Raw genomic sequence first — 23,524 nt, 5'->3', positions numbered from 1 at the left:
TTAGTTCTGAGAAACACTAATGTCCTAAACCTCCTCACAAGGCAGCTGTATCGAACAGATGCTGTCAATAATGCTTCAAGATACTTCTAAGAGGAATCAGCACAGTTTGGTTTAATAGTTGCATTTACGTTAACAGTGCCAGCTTCTCCATTTCCTCTTAAAGGGCAAAAGAGGCACACTCAGCAGAGAAGCCTTTTAAGTCACTTCATAAACATATGCCTGTGTTCCATAAGGCAGAAGTAGCAGCTGATTTGGGATGGCATTAACACGAGTTGGATTTTAAAATTAAAGATGTATTCACCAATTTGGAGATTAAGTGTCCACTGTTTCAAAACATATTCAGATATTTCACATCTAGGGCTGAGCATAGAACAACTGGAAACAATTCATGGACCTATATGACACTTGGAAATGAATGGTCAGAAGCCTTTCCCAAACTGAAACCTCAGGAAGACCAAGTGTCTAAGGTGTGTTTTGAAGTATGAAGGTTTGGGGGGGGGGGGGGGGGGGGAGGAGGGAGGGAGGAAGGGCAGGGAAAGGGGGTGAAAAATGCTGGGGTGTGTGTTTGTGAGAAACACTAACAAGAGTGGTTGCTTTGAGCTTTCATTGCTTTATTTACTCAGTATGATAAACTTTTTATTCTTGTCTTACAGTTTTCTGAATTTTTCTGCAAATATTTTAAAAACCTGAGGGCTCTTATTTTAGAAGTATTGAGCTTTGCAACTTTTAAAAATAGCTTGAAGCGTGACAAAAAAGCTTGCTCACCCTACAAGAGGAGGTCTTTGTAAAGTGAGGGGCATTAAGTCTTCAAGAGAACACAGGGCTTTTCAGTACCTATAGAAAGGAGGAAGCAAATCACGGAAAGACATACTGGACTTTGCTACTGTTTTCAGCTGACTAATGTTAACATAGTTGTTTATAGCTGCTATTCTGAGCACTGTAAAGCAGTAGCAATACTTCGACACTTCTAATGGCTGCAAGCTTCCCAGATTAACCATTCAGCAGTTATTTGTTATGCTATATTATACACATACTAGTGTTTCTTCAAGGAAGAAACAGTGATTAGAAGACAGTCCCACAATTTTAGCAAATGCCTAATAGTAATATGAAAGTCCCATACTCAAAGTCTCAAGGTCTCCCTTTGAAAGTCTCAAATTACTATCAAAATCACAGAAGAGAAGGTAGTTTGTGTTGTGCTGCTAGTAACGGCTCAGCTGCTCAAGATAAACATAGACAATGATAGGGAACGTTAAGCTATTGCTGGGTCTTCAAATATTTACACTAGAGAGATTCATTTGTTTAGGGAGATTCATTTGTTTAGGGAACAACAACAAATCAGATACAGTTTACATATTAAGGCAGGACCCAATTCCCTATTTGATGTAGACTTCCACAGTATTGTTTCATTCATCTTCAATCCATTAGGAAAGCACTCCTCTGTCACAGATATCAAGGAACCAGCAGCAAGCTTGTGCCAAAAGCATAAGTGAGCTGCTAGCAGTCATATGGGTAGGTATGCACACGTTCCTCCTCCTGTAGCTCAATATTCTCAGAGTAAAACTAGAAAACTGCTCAGTGCTACAAAGCATTTTTTATTAGTTTCCGAACAAAAAACAAAAATGATAATGAAAAGTTTTTCATTATCCCAACCACTCCCACTTTCAGGAGAGTAATTTGGACATTTTCAATTAGGGGTAGAGAGGGAGAATAGCATTAATGTACATTTACTGTTAATTGTCATTTTTTTCCCCTCCCTCCCTTCCTATTTTACCACCCCATTTCCTCCTCTTCATTTTAGCTGCCTTCTGCTCAGAGCATCCTCAAACCCCTGCAGCTCCTAAACAACTGCTCAAGCTTGGAGCTTCTACTGAGTGCTACTTGGCCCTTGAGTTCTGACATTTGGCAGATATTCTCACAGTTAAACCACTTCATGATCAGCAAGACTCCTCCCTTCCCCATTTTCTCTGACTAAACTCCTTCTCATTTGCTCTTTCTTTCCAGCACCCAGAAATGATTTCCTACCAAGTTCAGGGTTCTTCTCTCTTCCTCTGCCTGAAGCTTGAACTCATGCCTGCTCTCCCAATGTCAGTATTTGCCATCATGTTACCCACTGTATTTATTCAGTTTTGGGTTTTGCTTTGTAGACTAAATAGAATAGCCTCCTGAAAGATATCATTCATTCAGTTGCCATATGATCTGTTAGGCAGAGAGTTTCTAACTCCAGTTAGTCTTATGTCAGCTTCCAAAGGCAGCGGCACTGCGGTGGCAAGGCTTGTCCATTCCAGTTTTACCAGGACGTTGTCATAAGCTGTTTGTAAACTGACTTCAAAAAAAAAAGTAGTTTTAACACAGCTGTTGTAAATCTGTCTATTTAATAGAAATAGGCATAGGGAGAACTAAAGGAGTGCAATATAAAGAAAATAGACACAAGAAAACTACTGACTACATCCAATTATGCTTTTCACTCTTGTCCAGCCTTCGACACCACACACGTCTTCCTATTACACACTGAGGATTTTGTGGTAACTTGTAGCTTTTATATCCACACTACCAATAAAATATTTTAAGTTTCCTGTTGCAGACATTATGTAGTCCATGTCTTGCATGAAGAAGAAACCTCACTGGAGCAAAATACAAATACAATTTTTTTCAGGAAGACAGGAATTTCTGTGTTTTTTCTCCTTCTCTCCTCATATTCTGAGAGAATTCAAGACTAACCAGAGAAGGTGAAGAGTTATTTGAAGACACACCAGCATGTCCTTGCAAGTAAATGGGTACCAAGAAATTCCCCCGCAGGGAACTGGTGCTCACCTCATTTCTAAAGAAGAATATTCTTATAGATATATATTCATCTCTGACAGCATTGATATGTGAACTGTTAGTACCAGTCACTGCAAGTCTGATTACAACATGTTTCTTGCTTCAGGTATAACACACTAAAACCAGGATGTGCCTAGTCACAAGCCACCTGTAAAGAACTTAGAAACACATGGGAAAAATTGCACTCATCTCCCTCATAGGGTCACTCATTGCACCAGAAACAAAGCTAACAAGATGGAACATTCACTTCTGGAAGTTGAAAGTCAAGGTATGTGTTCAACAGAATACTGGAGATAATTATCTTTATTCGAAGTACTGTGTTAAGTTCATCCTAAAACTTTGACAATGCCCCCTCTCCTCCCAAAAAGCTCAAAACATCACACATCTAAGGTTACCAAACCAGAGGTTAATCAACCAACCTACTCTTATGTCACTCATTTTAGCAGGTTGCAAATTACCTTGCGGCCAAAGAACATTACACTTCTATCTCTCAATATCCATTTGACTTAAGACTAACAGGAAGTTTATTCCAAACAGCTGATTTTATGCTGAACCTTGTACAAGGCTTGCAGAATATTTATAGTTATCTATTCCACGGTAAGCTATCTCCTTGCAAATGAAATGTGAAAAGAAGTAGGAAATACGGCAAGTTTTTCCCCTAGCATATGCAGCCAAAGCTGAAAGCAAACTGATATTGCTGAATTCAGATTACGTAATCTTGCAGCTCCTTTGTAAGTTTAAAATGTGAATAGACCATTCTGTACACAAATGATTGAGTACCTGAGACAGATAGGTCAGTACTTGGCACAGCGATATACATTGCTTCAGGCAGCTCCCAAGGACAGTCAGGAAGCAAGGGCTGGCTGGAGTAGAAACACTAGCTGGGAAGTCTAACCCATGCTATCAGAGACTTCCAGAGAAAGGAAGATCTGCAAGATTCCCAAGCCCTCACAACTAGCACTGCTTCCTGAACAAACTGATTAACTGGGCAAAAGGCCCTTCAGATGCATTAAATTGTTAGATTTCCCTCTCGAACCAGATAACTTTTTCCCATGGCTGAAACTCCAAGAGAAGGTAACAAACTCAACAAGGAAAAGAAACAGACAGAAGCAGCATGATGAGCAGTGATTTTGTCAGTAAAGATCACGAAGCAGGTTGATGCTGTTTAAGAACCTACTCAAGATGAGTCAAGGCCCTTCCCCACAGCCACCTAGCAAGGACATCCTTCCAGCAGGGAACACATTGACCCTCTCCATCCCTTTAGCATAAGTTCTGGCTGGATAACATTAAGGTCAGACTGAGGCTTTCAGGTGTCTGCCAAGGTTTGTATCATGTTACAGACATACCACGCTTCATGGAAACCCATGTACTGGTTGTCCCCTTCCCACACCTCCAAAAAAGGATATAGGAGTTTAAAGTTAACTTTTACGCTGACCAACTACTGTAACGAAGCACTACAGATACAGTGAAAAGGAAGTCACTTAGACCGGACTCATGGCTGGAAGGAAAAATAATATCTTGGACAAGTGAGTGCCTGACAAAACTGCTTTTAGGATCCCTAGAAGGAGGCTGGCTGTTCTGAAAAAGAAGAAAAAAGAGTAAGAGGGGTTGAAATAAGGTTTTAACCTTATTTGCAGATTTGACAATGCAAGAAAACGCATACAAATGGTGGATACAGGATACAATTACAGGATAACTCTCCAGACCAGCATTTTGAGAAAGTTTGACAGTTTCAGGCCAGAAAACCTGGAAGTTATGCTCACTTTTTAAAAGTATTTTGTTTCCTCTTGGCAGCACATCAATCCAATTTTAAAGAGTCACATGGTGGATAGCAGGAATGATAGAAGCTGCACAGTGATTTGCAGTAATAAGGTTTAGTTAAGCTCGTAGGTTCAGCATCAGAACAGAAACTCAAGATTTTGAGAACACTTATTAAAACTAAACTGCTCTGGTTCTGCTTTGTTAGTATTGTGAAAAAAATAGTCCTGAATTATAAAGTTTACCTAGCCATTTCTAGCTGTATGGAAACACAATGGAAATCCATTTTGTTTTGATTTTTCATCTCAAAGACTTTTCGTGCAATAAATTGCAACAACACTCAGTTATAAACACTGTCTTCATTTCCCATGGCCTGTTCTAGTTTTAACACTTTGGAAGCTTCTCTGAATTACCCATTTAACCATAAGATCATGGAAAAAATTCAATGGAAAGAATTTAACAATTTCAAACTAACAAAAGAATCAGTATTTCAGGACATCACTAAAGCCTTTAAGGTATTTCTAATGTAACTTAAACATATTTGCTATAATGTATGGGGAAAGCTATCTGAATTATTTCTCCCCCTGCTTCAGTTAGTTGCAGAAGTCCTGAAGTCCTTCAGTATGGTCAACTTTTCGTGATTTCTAAAGAACAACGAAATTCAGTGCTGAGCTCCCCTCTCCTCAAGCTTTCATTACTCTAGTTATATGCTATGAAAATATTAGCAAGAGAGGAAAGGGAGGGCCATTAGATTAGACTCGCACAAAACCCAAGCAAAGCACATGGCGATAACTTTGCTAACAAGATCTCAGTGACTTAAAAAGAGACAGAACAGTTGGTGGAATCACAGAACGAACTGTCAGGTGATGATCTTACACTTTAGAAATAGAGGCAAAGGATCTTTGATTATGAAGAATTATGAAGTTCAAATGGCTTGCTTTGATTTCTGGAAGTTTTTAAACAGTCATCAGAAAAAATAATGCTTTTGGCACTTTGAGATCCCCAAATTTTTTTAATTTTTAATTGCTCGTAAGGCTTGACAAAGCTCACTAAGACAGCACCAGTAACATGAAGTTCTGTATAATGGGGAATAATCAAAAACAATGATATAATATTAAGGCTAAGTGTAGGTAAAGTATACGCAGAAATCTTATTTGTAGGAAAGGCATAAGACCCCCTTTATTCTACATACTAATAGGTAGGCTGCATTCAGCACAAGTTAAAAAGAGACAGTGGTAGGCAATTTACTTGTAGATCTAAAAGTAATCACATATGTTCTTATCTTACACTGTTCAAACACAAATCAAATTCCTTGTGGCCCAGCCTGACCAGCACTTCATTCCAATTGCATAGGTGGCAGTATGTAATTTTTGGAAGTGGTTCACAGTAAAAGACTTTGGAGCAAGAAATTGGGTTGACATTCCAAGGGACCACCTCCCCTTCGAGTCAAAGACATGACTTTACCAAAACCATATCACCTCAGCTATTAGCAGGCTATTACTTTTCCACAGTGGTTAAGTATATCCAATTAGATGGCTGCGCATGTTTGCTGGGACCGAAAACAATAGTTGCCCTCATTTCTGGGCTGCTTTAAAGACCTTAACCAAGACTACAAAAATTACACGCACACACCAAGTTACACGCACACCAAGGCCGCTCAAACACTTTCATTCTCCATGTCTTGATTTCTAGTAGATATTTTTACTAATAGAAACATATAGAAGGCATTCTTATTGTCATCCAGTACTACACAAATTTTTCTTTTACTCTATTATGGAAAAGTCAACTTTAGAGAATTATGATTTTCATTCCAGAATAAGTATGTGATTGCAGGTCATTCCTTCTTACATAAAAGGGGGAAAATAATTACAGAAGGGAGAAAATATTTTGAGATATCTAGTTAGATTTGGAGTTATCTTCGCTGCAGAAATGGATCTTCTCCATTTCAAAAACCACATTGGTATGAGAAATCCAATTGGGTTCACCTCTTAGAGAGCCAATTTCTAATTCAGCAGAAGTTTCAGGTTCCAACCAAGTTACAGTAGTACTGGTAAACAGTGTTCAGTAATCATTTTGAAATAAACACATGCAGAGGACTTGGACATTTTTCTCTCTAGCTTAAAGTGCTCTGCATGTAAGCTTACAAAAAAACAGAATGCTAAGATAGTGTTTACAGGAGAGAGAGAAGACAACAAATCTCTGCCCCCTCCTGTTTGGGAGAGGACCAGGGAATTTTCTTAGAATATATGCCTCCTATTATTTTAGTGTTATCTATGAAGAAAGCTAGCTTATAACTTAAAAAGAAATTATCAAAATCTCTACTCCTGTCAGCTTGCTCAAAGATTTTAACACTAATTTTTTAATTTTTGTAGGGAAGTTTCTGGCTTCTCACCCAAAATGACAGCTCATGATATACCCGTTGCTTACAAGTTCTTGTTCATTCTAAGAAAGGTACACACACAAAAGACTTAGGATGGATTGACTGCTTTTTCTCCTGCAGTATACACACTTGAGACATGACACAGTGCTATAGCATCACCTCTCTTATTCAGCGATCAGAGTACTCGATAGACTCACTACATTTATTTGTGTCCCTGTCAGATGATCCAAATACACCTAGCAACTGGCTAAGAATTAGCTGAATTTATTCTATTACCTCAGGAAGCAACCAGGTTGTTGGGATATGAAGGTTAAAGGAAAAAGGTGCTTATTGTGAATGACTTCTTCCCTTCATTAAAAAAAAAAGCGCACTGTACTTCTAGAAGCAGAACTTCATCATCATATTGCTTACATATATTCCTAGTGATGATGTTACAAAACTGCTCTGGATTAATAGCGTAAAGGGAAGAAAAGAAAAAATAAAAAGAAGAAAACACCCACCACACACACACACCCCAAACAACCACAACACCCACCACTTATCTCAGTTCTTTTAAGACCATAGGTAAGGACAGGAAAGCTCTAAATTGCTGTTTTAAGAGTGGTGATAAGTCTTCCAAGAAACTGGTGATTTACAGGTACCTTGTTCAATGAACAAGTCTTTCACACTAGCAACACTCAAGACAGAATAGCGTAAATCCATTTTCTTTGAGGAACTCATTCCATTAAGAGTTGCAGAGATAGATTTCTAATCTCATTTCACCACTCGCATACAACTAATGGCAGTATTTTGCACTGTTTTATAGTTCTAGATTGAGTAGGTGAGAAAAAAAATGAAGAACAGGTTTTGCTGGATATAGCTAGGTGTGCGCACTTTTCAAATTACAATGTATTGTAGTGTAGACATTTGTAGTCAAGCTACCTTTGCCATTAGCTATACTGCCACGTTTAAAAAAAAAAAAAAAAGCACGTAACTCACAGGAGCATTTCTGAATCTCTACCGTATAATTACAGAATATAGTTTGCAGTCATCAAATTTGAACAGCACCCTATAGACTAGTTTTGAGATTTTTCTCCTCAGTATTAATTAGCTAGAGCTGAATTAGACGCAAGCTCAAACTGGAGGGTCTCATTCAGTTACGTTCTCCCCTTTCTAGGGAACAGAGTTATTGAAACTAGGTTGAATAAATCATGTTATGTTCCAAAACGAGGGCTCATTCTCCTTGGAATAGTATAAAGCCACTTGTCCTACACACTCTGTGTCCAAGGTCTATTTTTTCTCCTTTTCACTTTCACACTCCAAGTAGTTCTAGCAATACTTCCACAAAGCTCTGTTATATAACCAAACTACACATAATACTTTAAAATCTTATTTCTTCTAATAGCACCACACCCTCCTAAACACATTCCTTACCAGACACAATATGAAGATGACTGGGTGGAATCTGCCCTTTTTCCCCCCCTTGTATTAGCAATTTAGATAGAATCACATATAACATTAAAAATATAGCTCTATGCCATCCTAAATGTTCTCTTCGAAGTACATTAAATGTGCTATCTTAATTTTAAGAATTAGATCAGATATTACAGGGACAAATTATCTTACCAGAGCTTGAGGACAGAACAGTTCCTTTGTGAGAAGGTCCTTTAATTGTGCAGATATTTTCACTTCCTCTCTTCAAGGGAAACATGGATGATACTATTTTAACCTTGGGAGCTGATGCACTTCGTGGTGTGACTGGCCCTTTCTTTGGTGTATCTTTCCCTTGTGCTGCCCCAACTTTTGGGGAAGATATCTATTTAAAATAAATAAATAAATAATAATCTTTCTGGTATCTATAATGAAATATTGACAACTCAGATAAGGGACACGTTTAGCTGTTTGCTGTCACATGGTCCACAAAAGAAAGCAGTCAGCAATATTATCTGTAGTTGAGAGCTTCAAAAATAATCTCTTAAATGGCCTTAAGCAACATAAAAGTTAAGCTAGTCACTGATAATGACAAACATGCTACACAGGTTACATATATTATCATTTTAGGTCAAGGTTCCCATCCTGCTCCCCCAAAGCTTTAATTAAACCATCTGATCACACAAATGCACCTAATCAAGATGAATTCTTTACCAAGCAACTACATAGATTAACATACTAAATAGTTACGTTATCCTGTACTATCTGAAATATCACAGCTAGTGTAATAAGCTTCCTGGTCTAGGTCTTGAATTATGATTTTGAAACAGGAAAACCTTTTCACATTCAAGTGCACAGCCAAATTACAAATTCAGGTAGGAGTCCAGGACAGGTTTAAAAAACACTGGTGTATATATAGCCCTCATCTATCTTTTGTACAAAATTCTTGCTAAAATTCTTGCTCCTGTTTAAGCAGGCACTAACTCAGAATTATTCATTCTATAAAGGTAAACCTATAAAGGCAAGCCAATAAGCATCTGCCATCTTCCTGATTTTTTTGCAGCTCAAACAGATACACAATGATTTGGTCATATCGCATGCACTTTACACTTTTGACTGCAATCTTCATTTTCAGGAATTAACTTCCACTTACCAGAGAATAACATTAAACGGATTCCATCTGATTACTGTGGGAGAAGTTTCAGAGAATTTATCCTATGCATTTTCCAAGTACCAACAGCACAGTTAAAACAGCAAGGATTTCCATCCTAACAAATTAAAAGCATCTTCTTCAACCCTCACTTTCAAAAAGGAAGGGGCGAGAGAATCCAAGCTTTACAAGACCTCAGAATTAAAAGAGATAGTCCTTGCTTTCACGTCCATTCAGGTCTCTGAGTAATGCCTAATACTATTTATCAATTTGTTCTGCAATGCTTCAAAAACGAACAGCTACTTCTACTTCACCTGAAGTAACTTCCTCCACCTACTGAACATCAGAGCTTTTCTGACAAATCTAGACAGAGCCTGCCAAAAACACTGGCAACGACAGTTTTACTGATGACACACGCTGCCTCCATTTCACTGACTTAAAATAAGACTGTTGAACTCGTGAGTGAACAACAGAAGAGATTCTACACAGCTTCAAGACTCCAGCTCCGCATCCCTGCGATGCCTTCTGTGATTTCTTCCACCCAACCCCAAAGCTATTCCATTCTTCCCCACCATTCCTTTTTTTTTTTTTTTAAGCCCCTTTCAGAGCATTTCAAAACAACATGTTTCGTCTGACAGGTAGTGAACTAGCCCAAAAATACTTCCCAACCAATCGGTACAGTCATACCTTCCAGCCAGGAAGTTTACACCTTCCAGCTGGCTAATAGCCCTCCCCTCTCCCCACCACCCCCCCCCCCCAAAAAAAAAAAAGCACAAGAAGTCTTCTGCATGAAAAACATTAAAACACTTCCTGGCTGGTCTAATTATTCTAACAAGCCCTGTCTTTACTTCAAATAAAACTCCCAAATTATTTAAAGCACACATTTAAGCTACAAAACCAATAAAGTCCTTGACCAACTTGCTGACCTTGGGATTTTGTGTCACTTAAAATTGTTAATATATGTGCAATATTTCCATAAGAAAGTTTAAAACATATAATTTAATTCTAAAAGTTTTGGCAATTACAGTTTTTTCAAAAACCAACAATTTATCTCTAAGTTCTATTTAGAGCACTGCTAAAGTTACCTTGATAAGAGTGCATATTAATATGCATATTTAGAAAAATCTTAACGAATTATGCTAGACAATTTTACTAGTTTGACCAAATTAAGACCTGCATACTTTCATTGGAAATCTTACTGACAGCATTGTCTTAACAAGACTTCATAGACAAGTTTTATACCATGAAATAAAATGAAAGCTGAAGACATAAGCAGCACTTGAAGCCAAGTGCTTACCATTTAGTTAAAAATTCAAGCAGTTAGTGAAACTGTACTTCTCTCCCTTTCCTGAGGGGAGACTTTACCTCAAGAATCTACAATTTCATTCCAATTGCACTAGTCATCTACAGTTACATTAGTAGACGCAAACTGCATCCAACAATTTCCATTCAACATTGTGCAATGCAGAATTGCCTTTTTCACACATACACACATACAATTATGTTTAAAAAACAAAACCACACTTACCAAAGAATCGGAGCGCAAGTCAAACGTTTCATTCGCTTTATCCTTTAACAACGCTGCTTCCAGAAGAATTCCCATATTGCCATGCTGCTCTTTTTCAACTCCAGTCTGACAGTTATTTTGAGCATAGGGCTCCGTTAAAGAGTTTGAACTTTCCAATTTATCCTTAAGCATCCCTTTTGAGTTCCCTACACATGTTAGAAGTGCAGCAGAAACCAAAGAGCAAGCTGAATTGGAAGAGCTTGCTTTGCCAGTGTCTTCCAGATTCTGCTTTAATGCAGGTGTCTTTGAAGCCTTGTGGGAAGCATTTCTGGGATGAGTTGTGGCATGCAGAACTTGGCTAGTGAAGAGATGTTTGCTAAGATGTAGCTTATGGGGCTTATTCACAGGCAATTCCACTTTAGTATCTTTACTTAGATCTATTTTCTTTTTCAGCACCTTTATGGAAGGGGACAATTGCCTCGGGGAAGCAACTGGTGAAGTCGAGGAGATAGACGATAGTTGGGGGGATTGAGGAGATCCTTTTAATGATGCACTCTCTCTTGACTGCAGCACAGGTCTGGACATAACCTTTGGCTTAACATTTTTGAAATTAGGTCTGGGAAAACTAACAATCTCCGATTTCCTTGCTTTGGTTATTGTTGACACAATAGCAGACCTGCCTACTGGCTTTCCTGCTACTTGACATGAACTAGTTTTAAACGAAGGCCTTCTATCATGCTCTCCCACAAACACTTCATTGGGGATTAGTTTAGAAGACTTGTCTCCAAATTCTGCCATAGCTGAAATGGAAAAAGTTGTATTTTTTGATCGTTCTTTAGGGGTTGAAGTACATAGAGCAGAACCGCTTTCATCAGCCACAGGACTGAAGACCACAAATGTGGTTTCGCATTTCAGCTCAGGTTTAACAGTCCTCTCTGGCTTTGGTACGCTGCAGATTAGCGTCTCAGTTATGACAGGACTGTTGTTCGTATCTCCAAAAGCAGCATTTCTAGAGATACTTGGTTCTTTGGTTAAATGTTCACTTGTTTTCTTTGATACTTGCTTTCCATCAGTAGTATCTACTGGGAGGAGGTGTATGTTGCTTACAGGTCTACCCTTCTGTGTTTCACCAGTGGAATGTCCAGTTCCATCAAGCTCAGGTGTAGGCCGGAAGATTTTCTTTTGCTCATCTTCACACATGCTAACGGGCAGCGATAAGAAGTCTCTCCTGTGAGGATCTACAGATCCAGCGGCTAGTTTTACGGACTGTATTTCCGTTTCCTGTGGTTCTTTTTCAATGTTATTCATATTTTTCAGATAGTGTTTGACATCTGCAGAGGCAGGACAAAGCACTTCAATCTCCAAATGGGCATTTGGGCCTTGTGAAGCCGCCATGAGAGAAGAGAAATTAGGTGTTTTTCCTGGGCCAATTGTATCAAATTTCTCTCTTGTATTTACTTCATCGGAAGATATTAGCGTTTTCCTCAGACGTATGTCTTCATTTTGATCAGTTCCCACTGTTCCACCCATAACATTAGCAACATCTACTGTGCTCAGGTGGCAGTGTACCCCATCTTTCATCACGGACTGCGTGTCCTGCTCTGAAGCAGGAAGAGGCAATACACAGTCAGAGTCAGTTTGACTATAAGGCACCAATTGTTCAATATTCGGGTTTTGCATTTTTGCCATAGCAAGGTTATCTTTCGGGAAGCTTGTTGTTTCATTCAGGTCATAGCTCAAAGTACATGCACAAGTCTGCTCTGTCACAGATGACTTGCATGTATCATCTGTATCTCCTAATAAAGCTCCTGTGCAGTTACACCCACTAGGAGTTTTCTGCAGACCCGGTGCTTCAGTACACTGATGTTTTAAAGGAATTCTCTTGAAGTCACTCTTATCTTCAACATTGGTATAGTCATGCTCAGTCACTATATTTTGGTCAGTTGAACTACCACGCACCTTGGTGGCACAGTTCTTTGAGCAAGATGTAGCTTCGTCGCAAGTGTAGTTATTTCCATTTTCATCCCTTACGAGCAATGAAGACTTCAAGCCATTCTTTGCTTTTTCATCCAACTTTTCAATATTCATTTTGGAGGCTAAATTTTAAACTTTCATTTTATATTTATTTAAAATCCAGGAGAACGCAGATTCTTCTCAACTTTGTAGAACAAACAGCCTTCCCCTGGAACATATCAACTGTCCTGCAAGACACTCAAGGAACAGTTCTTCGTTTTCATGCTTGCCAAGAATATCCAAAGGGTCTAAAAGCAAAAAGAAATTAAAAATTGTTAGCCAAACCACAATTGCATTTTTGTATATTAATCAATGGTCGTTTCAGATAATGATTAGCCTGCAATGAGAAAAGCAGTAATTCTTGATTTTTTTCCTCTAACATCAGGAGAATTAAACCCTCAAAGTACAGAAACAAATATGAAAACCACAGCAGGGGAGAAAAAAAAAACAAATAGTTATCAAGAAATACTTTCGAAGAGTTAAGATAAAGCCAGCACAATAAATAGCATGGGAAGGTAAGTTACTAAGAGCAAGAATGCATCTTCCAAAATGTTGACATTTTTGCTTAAACCCTGTTTTCCTCAGCTGGGAACCGGATTTGAATAACTACATTCAAGATAAGTGCTTTTTCAAACCCATCAAAGGCAGGCAGGCTGTACGGCCTATAAACAGTTTGGATATAAAAGCAACACTCAGAAAATAAGACCATTGACCATTCCAGGAGGACTGCAGGAATTTGTGTTCACTAGGGACCAAGTAAGAGATGCCTCAAGTCCACAGCCTTTTCTTTACAGGAGACTACATGCACCTATCTCAGATTTCAGCATCAGTAAAAAGACCATGGACAAGGAGACAGCAATAAGCCATCTAGATCAGACAGGTTTTCCCCTCCTCTTCCCCCACCAAATTCCAAAGAAAATCAAGGATGAAACAGCTGGACTAGAAAGCCTCTGCTTAAACTCTGCTGGTTCCTTAAGGCTGGATGAAATCCTATGCCTGCCCACTATTCTTCAGTACCTATGGAAGCAGGAACAATATTAGTACCTTTATTCTAATAGCAGATTAAAAAAACAACAACAACAACCCCCCCCCCCCCCCCCCCAAAACACACACACACAGAGAACACAGATTCCAGAATTCTTTCAAAAAGTCTTCCCTGGAGACAGGATAAGAGCCTGCCCTGAATAATTTTCCACTGATTCAAATCAACCACAGAATCAACTAATGAAGAGTATTTGCAAACTTTGTTTTCAGCATTGTTTTGACACATTAAAACCAGTTTCTACTCGTCTGGAGACTAAATGATAATATAGTTTGCTCATCAAGTCATTCAACATCAGGTTAAAGGGATCCCATTTTGATTTAGCATTAGCTCAGGTCCAAATAGCATTCTTATTTCTTTCAAGAGCTTTCTCACTATAGAAAATAAGGAACTCCAATATGCCAAGCAGTAAGAGTAAGATCCCAAGAGGCTGAAGAGTGACTTTACAGTAGCAGCTTACATGTAGTACGGATTGCTAATCGTTCCAAAGCTTCACATGCAACACAGACAGCTGAGTAAGCCTCAGTTCAATCAATACTTAACAAGCTCTGAGAATGAAGTAAGTTTTGTGACCACATTTTGCGAAAACAAAAAGAAAAACCCCCACACAAGCAAGGATTAAAGTTGTAGATACAAATGTGTACATGTACCTATTGAAGTCTGCTCACTCAAGACCTTCACACAACAGGAAAAAAAAAATACAAAAGAACCTCCATTGATTCAGCTATTTTTAAGTAACATTTCACTTAAATCATAATTTCATGATCACCTACTCCAGTTTTAAATACTGTTTTACAGTCTCATTTAGAGTCTAAAGATGAAAGTCTTTCAGAAGAACAGTGAAACATATTTTTTAAGGATTAACCATCCTGTGTAAAACTCTAGAGTAGATTAACTAATATTAGTCCTTAAAATACTGATATTCCTACTCTACAAGCACTTAATATTCTCCATTAGGCTTATGAAACAACTTCCTGGTGATGCTAGACTCTTCAGACTTAAAACCTGCAATACTAGATGGAATGAAAGATTAACGTCAATCAGTAACTGCTCTACAGGGCTCACGGGTAGCAGATGCACAGAGAAAATAGAGCTACTCTTCCCAGGAATATTACCCCTGTTCCCGACAATAAATGGTTTAGGCAACTCCCTAAGCCAAACACTACTGATAAACTTGCATTGAGTTTGTCTTACGTCAACAGGCATTCTGCATGCCTGGCCTCCAAAATACCCTCCGGTGCAGTGCAAAAGAGGTCAGCTGTCTCGTGCTTCCAGTAAAGCTCAACTCGCCAGATTTCGGTTGTATATTCCAAATGCTTCAACATCACAAAAAAAGTCTTCGTTACCAGAGTTTAAGCTTTCCCTTCCTCAACAGCTTAGATATGATAAGAGCTTAAGAGAACAGAACCATCACCTTGGAAAAAGGGCAGAGGAATTTGGCAAGCAAATTCTCCTAAAGTGTTTGGCTTCAAGTGTTTGGCTGCCACCAACCCCAGATCCAAGAGAAGTACATCAGAACATGCACAGAAAAGGGCTCACAGCTCTAAGTTTCTGCAACTTCTACTCATCTACAAAAGGAGGGGAAACAGTTGGATAGCGACTAGTTTAGCACCGGGTAAATAAGAATCAAAACATAAATTACTATGAATAATTCAAGTTACAAATTTACAAATTACTACAAGAGTGCAAGTCAGTTTGCGTTAGTGTTAGAATGCAGACAATAATAATTTACGCTTTTCCTGGTACTCCATCTGGAACTCAGTTCTTTCACCCACAGTGTTTATTTAAACCCATCAGCTATGTTTGTACATTTCTTCCAAGGGGAAGAAAAAGAGTCTGAAATTAGAGGGTGCGCCCAGACATGCGGAAGGCAGTCTTAAAAGTGCTCATCACCTGAACGTGCTTTGACACTAGATAAAAGTTTATTTCAGTGTCTATACATTTCAGCAGAAAACTGTATTATACTGTTAAGATTACTGTGGTTGCTGAAGTCAGAAACCATTTGAGTTGTATCTAAATATACATTTAAGACATTTCATATGTGAATGCACTACACTACAACCAGTTTACTCAACTGTATTCTAGCATACAATACAATCACACAAGTCAGATTTTTCAGCGGATACTTCTGAAAGCAGAGACAGTAGTATACAGGTCAGAGTCTAGTGAAATCTGCTACAAGGAAGGCTGCTCCCAGGACACTTCATTCAAGGGTGCACAAGCATGTTTTATTAGATGGTACTGAGAAGACGGGTAATTTCAGATACAATACTGCACTTGCACACTATCATTATTTCACTGCTCCCTGCACAGCCTTAGTAACTTCAGATTCTGATTAGTCTATTGCCACGCTAATTTGAACAGTTATAGAAGAGGACACGTTCCTAAAGCAGCTTTTCCCCAAACATTTGTAACATTACAAGTACAATATACTCTTAATAGTGAATTACAAGTGCTCATATGCTAAAACGATTGCTTGTTTAAGAACAAACAATATCATCAGTACTGGCACTGTGAAGGTGTTACATTTGTAACACAGAAGTCTTTCCGCTACTCTGTGGGATTTCGCGTGTTTTACTGAAAGCCATTTTAAAATAAAAATCACTGTGAGATACCTGGTATGGGAAGAAGAAAACATGCACAAGCTATGGTCACAAGCCATCACACCTGTATGTCTGACTGAAAGAGCAGGATCACTTTCAGAGGCACATACTAACAGGTTTTGCCACTTAGTATACTGAGATTTGCTGCCCTGCTTCAACATGCTGAAGTACCAGAGTACATGCATTAGCAATCAAGGAGCATGAATTTTAAGCTGTTAGAACTTGACCCTGAAGGATAGAAGAAATCAAGTAGAACAACAATTGAGCAGCCAGGTGCAGAAATCAGACATCCTGAAGTTATGTGAAAGGTGCCAACTTCTCATGAAACATTGGACCCATATAACACACAAACTACATTATTAGCATGTATAGCCTTATGTTTTGGGGTAGTCTACAAGGTACACCTACCCTAATATCTTACTCTTATTATTGACTATAATGGTTGTCAAACACGGGTAACAAATGCTAGCACTTTCCCTGAGCTATTCTCACAGCCTTCAGTGATTCTGGGCTCAGACTTTCCTCATGAAACACTGTACCTTGAATAATTCTCAGCAGGCTTGGTTCAGTGCAATGATTCGACCGTTTCTGGACCCTTCTATCCCCTCCCATAGTCATTGCTTTTTCAAGGTGAACAGCCCTGATCTACTCAATTGTTCTGTGTACAGAAGCTGTTCATCTATCCTTGTTGACCTTCCCTATCTTCAATTCCAGGAGATTTATACAGCGTCTTTATAGTAAGAATTTTTATTCCTTTAATAATTCCCAACTTCTGATTTTTGCTATGAGGTGCATTCACGGAGAACTCTGCATTCAAGACTAGAAGACTGGCCCAGTAGCTTTTCGTAAAGCATAAGGCAAACCCCGCTTGTACTTCAATAACAAGGATACTTATAAAAAAAAAAAAGGTCCACAAATACTAGATTCCATTTCTGGACACTTCAAGTTATGACTAAGTAGCAAGAGATTGTTACAGGTCCACCATCACATGCACTAACCCTACTGTATTACTGACTACATAAACCTGAAGGAGCTGTAAAGCTAAGGGGAGCAGAGTCAGCTGTGCTGGACATCAGTGAAGCTTTGAGTTACAATAGCCTCACAAAACATGTTTTTATGCAAATCTAACCAGTTTGTTTAATTCAACCTAGAGCTCACAAAGTTATTTCAAGCTCCCTCAACCAGCAAGTTTTTCCAGCTCATTTGCCTTTCCTCCCAACTGTGTTTTACAGCTACCAACGAGATCAAACTCACGGAAGTAAGAGGAATAAGAACACACGAGTCGGTGACAAATACCAGCTCGTAAGGAAGAGTAAACAAAGAAGTTGGTTTTATTATTTGAGATTAAGCACATAACCAAATATAACTGAAATTATCTATCTGAACGTGCATATCAGAATTCCAGCAGACATCTCACTTATTCTGGTACTCTATTCTACAACTTCATCAGGCACTCATTTTTAACTTCATCAGACAGCACTGACTGCTAAAAATGGCATAAGACTGCTCATTGAGTTTTCAAAGTATGCTGCAGTACACAACTGCACACGTGGTCAATTACATACTTAGCTACTGTTAATTCAGCAATCACCATCATAAACACAGGTTGTGCATGTTTTTCCATAAAGCCAGTGTTTATTCTCTTAGTGTTTAGGAACTTGCAAGAGTGATATTAACTTACTACCTCCTGGTTAAATTCATCATCCATTTCTCAGTTAAGTTTTTCTTGGATTTTATTGCTGTTTTTAATCTAAACTGAAAATTTTTCATAGGAGTTCTTGTGCAAATAAGGATCAACTTTCCCTCTGCTTTTGTTTTGACCTGACAGAACTTGTAAAAGACAACAACCCATTGATTATGGCACTTCCTTCGAAGGTCAAGGTTCAAGTCTCTTTCTGCAAGATCTTGATTAAATAGCAGAATATAAACAAGACAGACTGTCTGAGACCCATCTCCAAAAATCCTGTTCAAGTTCTTTAACCAAACAGGGATTGCAAATAACCCTGCATTAAATATCTGCCTTTACAATTGAGTTTTAACACCAAGCAAATATACCACAATGTGCTAGGCAGTATACACTGAAACTACTTAAGGTTATATGCCGACTCAAAACTTTTCATGTTTCTGAATTATTTTATGAAGTGTCTGTGCCTCCAGGTCTGTAGAGCACTACACAACATGCAATGGCCAGTATCAGTATTCTGGCTTGAGTAACAATAGTGCCAATAGAATCCCAATAGTTAAGGCCACAAAAAGACTCATCTGCTCCCTTGCATTACATATCCTTACGCATCTTCACCTAAAGCTAACATCTTGTTCAGCATATGACTACATTCAACACCATAAAATCTGAACTAGTTCGCAGAGCATTTGGAATCTTCTCCATCTGTAGTGCAGCAGAATACAGTAAGCACAGCAGTATTTAGCTCTAGAGGATTATTCTGTACAACCAATATACAACTCAATTGACTTATCTAAAAAAAGTTGACCATTACAGCCTCTAACGACTGAAAAAGCAGCATCCTTGCTATGGTATTCTTCCGCAGTACAGACTGAAGAATTAATTGGGATGCCTAGGATTTCTCAGTTTAACAAGGTCAGAAGTTTAATCGGCTCACAGTTTTTGCAGACTTAACAATGCTTGCTATGTAGAAGTGGTCATTCATTCAGAAGAGACTACAACCAGCCAAGAACAGTTTCCACTTGGTTAGGACTGCACTTCTGCACAGCAACAGCATCCCAGCAGTATCTAAGCCGGAAGATGCTGTACTTGCTCATTAGAGAAAGGCGATCTTAGTACAGTTGTTCCTTTGCTTTTTTTTTTTTTTTAAAATCACTAGAACTGAATGTTTGTTTATGTACAGTGGACAAAACCTAACAGAATTGCAATAAGCTGATTACAGGAAATAATATTTTGGTAGCAACATAAGAAATAGCTCCAACCTTATGACTAGAAGTCAAAGGTGCAGTGGTGGTTGCAAATTTTCAGCAAGGAACTATAGTAGTACCCAGCAACACTATCCGTCCTAACAATTTCATTAATATTTTACCTGCAGTGTTATGTTACCGGCATCTGAGCAACTAGGCAATTGACAATCATTTTTTCTCCTGGGACAACAGCATCTAGAGCTAAATACACTGTGTTTACACCCAAAAAAAAAAAAAAAATCTGTTCCCTTCAAAGGAAACTGGTTCTGACAGTGAGATCAGCTCTGCTACAGGAGGTTTTTTTGTGTTTTATTTTTCTACATTTCCTTTGTTTGTGTTTTGGTCCCAGAACACACAAGCATCTGAATGTACGTTCTATTTCGCCTCTATTTTGCTTGCTGCTGTTGCAAGAAGAGTAGACAACACTGGCAAGTAATCTGGACCACCATCAATAAGCTGCTCTGCCATTGGAATAGCCATTTTAAAAATGACTGCCTTCCAAAACTTCCAATAACAAAACTTTAGTTTTGATTTTGCAAAAAGCTAAGCAATCTTATACAGCACTCATTTTTCATGAGCAAGAAAAGTCTGCCAGAAGGTATCACTGAAGGAAAAGGTCCTTAGGTTACTAGTTTTTTTTCTTAGAAAAATTGTTTAATGCTAATTTCAGTCCAGGATGGCATTTGCACTTCAAGACATAGGTTTAAGACTTAGTAACGCAAATAGAAGCTTTCCGCTAATTAAACGCTGTTTAGGAAAAAGTTGCTTAGGTATCTAATAAAACAGTGAACCAAACCTGAACAACTGAATACTGCCCTGTGAATGGTGACCAACCTCTTTCACAGCAATCTCAGTAAGTTTAAATTTGCGTGACAAAATTGGTTCATCTATCAAACTGTCCAAAACATGTTAACAAAGGCACAATTTCTAGACTTTATCCAGAAACGTACCAGTTATCAGGATCTAACGTGTTAGTCTACTGGGGTTCTCCAAATGCATACAGTCTGGATGCAAGTACTCCGATAAATGAAATCCCAGAATGCTAGAGTGTCCTGAAAGGCTTGCCTAGGCAGGAAAAAAAACAACAACAAAATAGAAAAATCTCAAATCATACACATATACCCTTGGCCAGCATAGGGCTGAGTAATCTGAGCAAATAAATAGCGGAAAAAGTCAGAGAGTGAAACATACCAGAGGCATTTTCACAAGTAATTTGGGTAGTTTATCGCTCACCAATGTCAACTGCAAGCAATTAATGCTGCCTTGGGAACATTCTCAAGAGGAAATTGCCTCGCAAGAGGCATTTGAAGGGATTTGCATTTGGAATTCAATCACTTTATTTTTTTCTAGAAATTCAGTCTATGCCTAAGCCTCATGAGTTGCAAAACAGTATGTACTATTTGCTGGTTAGACTTGCAATTGTTCAGAAACTTTCTGAAAAAATACTGAGGAATAGCAACTTGTCAAAATCGCTACAGGAATATGCTGGGTGCAATAGTTTCTTGTAGCTACAAAGAAGCTCCCAGTCAAAACTAGATATGCCACAACTAAGAAGGGCTTACAGCCACATGAGTAAGACAACTTGCCTTAAGACCACCAAGATTCAATATGGCTACAAGTATCAAGTGTTCAAATGTGGTCTGCTCATCTCCCATATCATTGGCTGGCAGCTACAGTACTTTGTTACTGAGTACAGATACGGGTCTTTAAACTGGTAAAACTGGAGGCAGTCTCTGATTTTTCTTCTAGCAGACAGGAGAAAAACCCTAAACTCTCAACTAATCACATGACACATTCACTGTACTCAGTAAAAGCTGTGTCAGTGTCATTGATGATATGCAGGTCCAATAAGTTTAAGTCAATGTGTCAAAAAAATCAAGTCTTCACATCATTAAAAGTTGTTTTGAAGATCTGTAAAATTAAGATAGAGTCCTGTGATCATTTTCTGCAGGAATCACTTCATTACAGAGAATGACAGCTGCGAAAAGTAGCAGAAGTAACCACTTTCAACACTAGGTCAGAAGGTTTTAAGTATAGTTCAAATTTCACAAAATTCACATCTTCCCCCCAAGTCAGAAGCATGAACAACTGCCTGTTTAAGCTCCTAGTTTCTAAAGATTTTAAATCTTACCAGTTTATCACTCACCTCTCCACAGCTACACAGAACCTGGTTTGTAGCTCTCCCCATCAGGGTCTGTACTCACGTACACGATGTCTGAATTCCAAGTTTGCATATTAAGATTGAGGGTTTGGGGTTTTTTTGATTATTCCCACCCACACTTCAAATTAAAAGCTGGCAACTACAAAACATAAATGCTATGGGTGAAGTATGCTTATTCCTAAACATGAGCAGAAGCATACAAACCAATAATTATACATACTACAGAGAGACTTTGTAATTTCACATAGCAGGTGATAACAGAAACCAAACCCAGGCCAAACACAGGCTATCAGCAGACAAGAAGCATTCAGGATCCCATCCTAGAATAATCTTCAATATGTTGAGACTTTCCCAGAGATGCCACTGAAAGAACCTTACACTTTTATAAAATGAACAGTCATATATCAGCAAGTTTGAGACCATGTTTCAATTTAAACTGAAAAATCTTTGCTAAGACAGGAACCATTGCAATCATCACTGCCTTCTCCTGTTCAACCCTCACCTTGGTGCATCAGCCTAACAGAAAACTTTTGCATCTCCATCTTATCACACCCAAAGCAAGATTCAGTTATTCTGCACAAAATGGATCAGACACAAGATGCAGCACTGTCCTGGTGTGCTAATTTAGACAAGCCTGTTCAGCTTTGGCTTCTACATGTAGAACTGAACAAAACTTAGCTTTCAGGTTTATTTACATTTCCACATTTATATTTCCAGTAAAGTGGGCAGGAGACCTGCATGGATGACGAAGGAACTCCTGGCAAAACTCCAGCAGAAGAAGGAAGTGTACAGACTGTGGAAAAGGGGACAGGCCACTCGGGAGGAATACAGGGACGTTGTCAGAGTGTGCAGGGATGCGACAAGGAAGGCTAAGGCCCAGTTGGAATCAAATCTGGCAAGGGATGTCAAGGACAACAAGAAGGCCTTCTTCAAATACATCAATAGCAAAAGGAAGACTAGGGAAAACGCGGGCCCGCTGCTGAATGGGGCGGGTGCCCTGGTAACAAAGGATACAGAGAAGGCAGAGTTATTGAATGCTGCCTTTGCTTCCGTCTTCACTGCTAAGGCCAGTCCTGAGGAATTCCAGACCCTGGGGACAAGAGAGGAAGGCTGGAGAAAGGAAGACCCTCCCTTGGTGGAGGAGGATCAGGTTAGAGATCTTTTGTCCAAACTTGACATCCATAAATCCATGGGCCCTGATGGGATGCATTCACGAGGGAGCTGGTGGATGTTATTGCTAGGCCACTCTCCATCATCTTGGAAAGGTCTTGGAGATCAGGAGAGGTGCCTGAGGACTGGAAGAAAGCCAATGTCACACCAGTCTTCCAAAAGGGCAGGAAGGAGGAGCCAGGAAACTCCAGGCCTGTCAGCCTCACCTCCATCCCTGGAAAGGTGATGGAACAGCTCCTCCTGGAGGTCATCACTAAGCATCTGGAGGACAAGATGATGATCAGGAGTAGTCAGCATGGATTCACCAAAGGGAAATCATGCTTGACCAATCTTGATAGCCTTCTAGGATGGGATGACTGGCTGGGTAGAGGAGGGCAGAGCAGTGGATGTTGTCTACCTGGACTTCAGCAAGGCTTTGCACACTGTCTCCCATCACATCCTTGCAGGTAAGCTCAGGAAGTGTGGGTTGGATGAGAGGACAGTGAGGTGGATTGAGAACTGGCTGGATGGCCGAGCTCAGAGGGTTGTGGTCAGTGGTGCAGAGTCAAGTTGGAGGCCTGTAGCTAGTGGTGTCCCCCAGGG

At 39.1% G+C, this 23,524-nt stretch overlaps 1 protein-coding gene across 1 annotated transcript in view; it reads right to left on the bottom strand.

The window, feature by feature from the left end:
• MTUS1 (microtubule associated scaffold protein 1) overlaps positions 1–23,524 on the bottom strand; it is a 129,600-nt gene that overhangs the window by 83,175 nt on the left and 22,901 nt on the right. The window contains exons 2-3 of the mRNA XM_068942765.1: positions 11,047–13,286; positions 8,564–8,753 (exon numbers count right to left, since the gene is read on the bottom strand). Coding sequence (XP_068798866.1) covers positions 8,564–8,753; positions 11,047–13,113 — 2,257 coding nt within the window. The 5' untranslated portion in view covers positions 13,114–13,286. The remainder of the gene's footprint in view (positions 1–8,563; positions 8,754–11,046; positions 13,287–23,524) is intronic.

The sequence above is a fragment of the Struthio camelus genome, chromosome 4 (genome assembly GCF_040807025.1).
Source record: "Struthio camelus isolate bStrCam1 chromosome 4, bStrCam1.hap1, whole genome shotgun sequence".
Lineage (NCBI taxonomy): Eukaryota > Metazoa > Chordata > Aves > Struthioniformes > Struthionidae > Struthio > Struthio camelus.
This window is presented reverse-complemented; position numbering and strand designations above follow the sequence as displayed.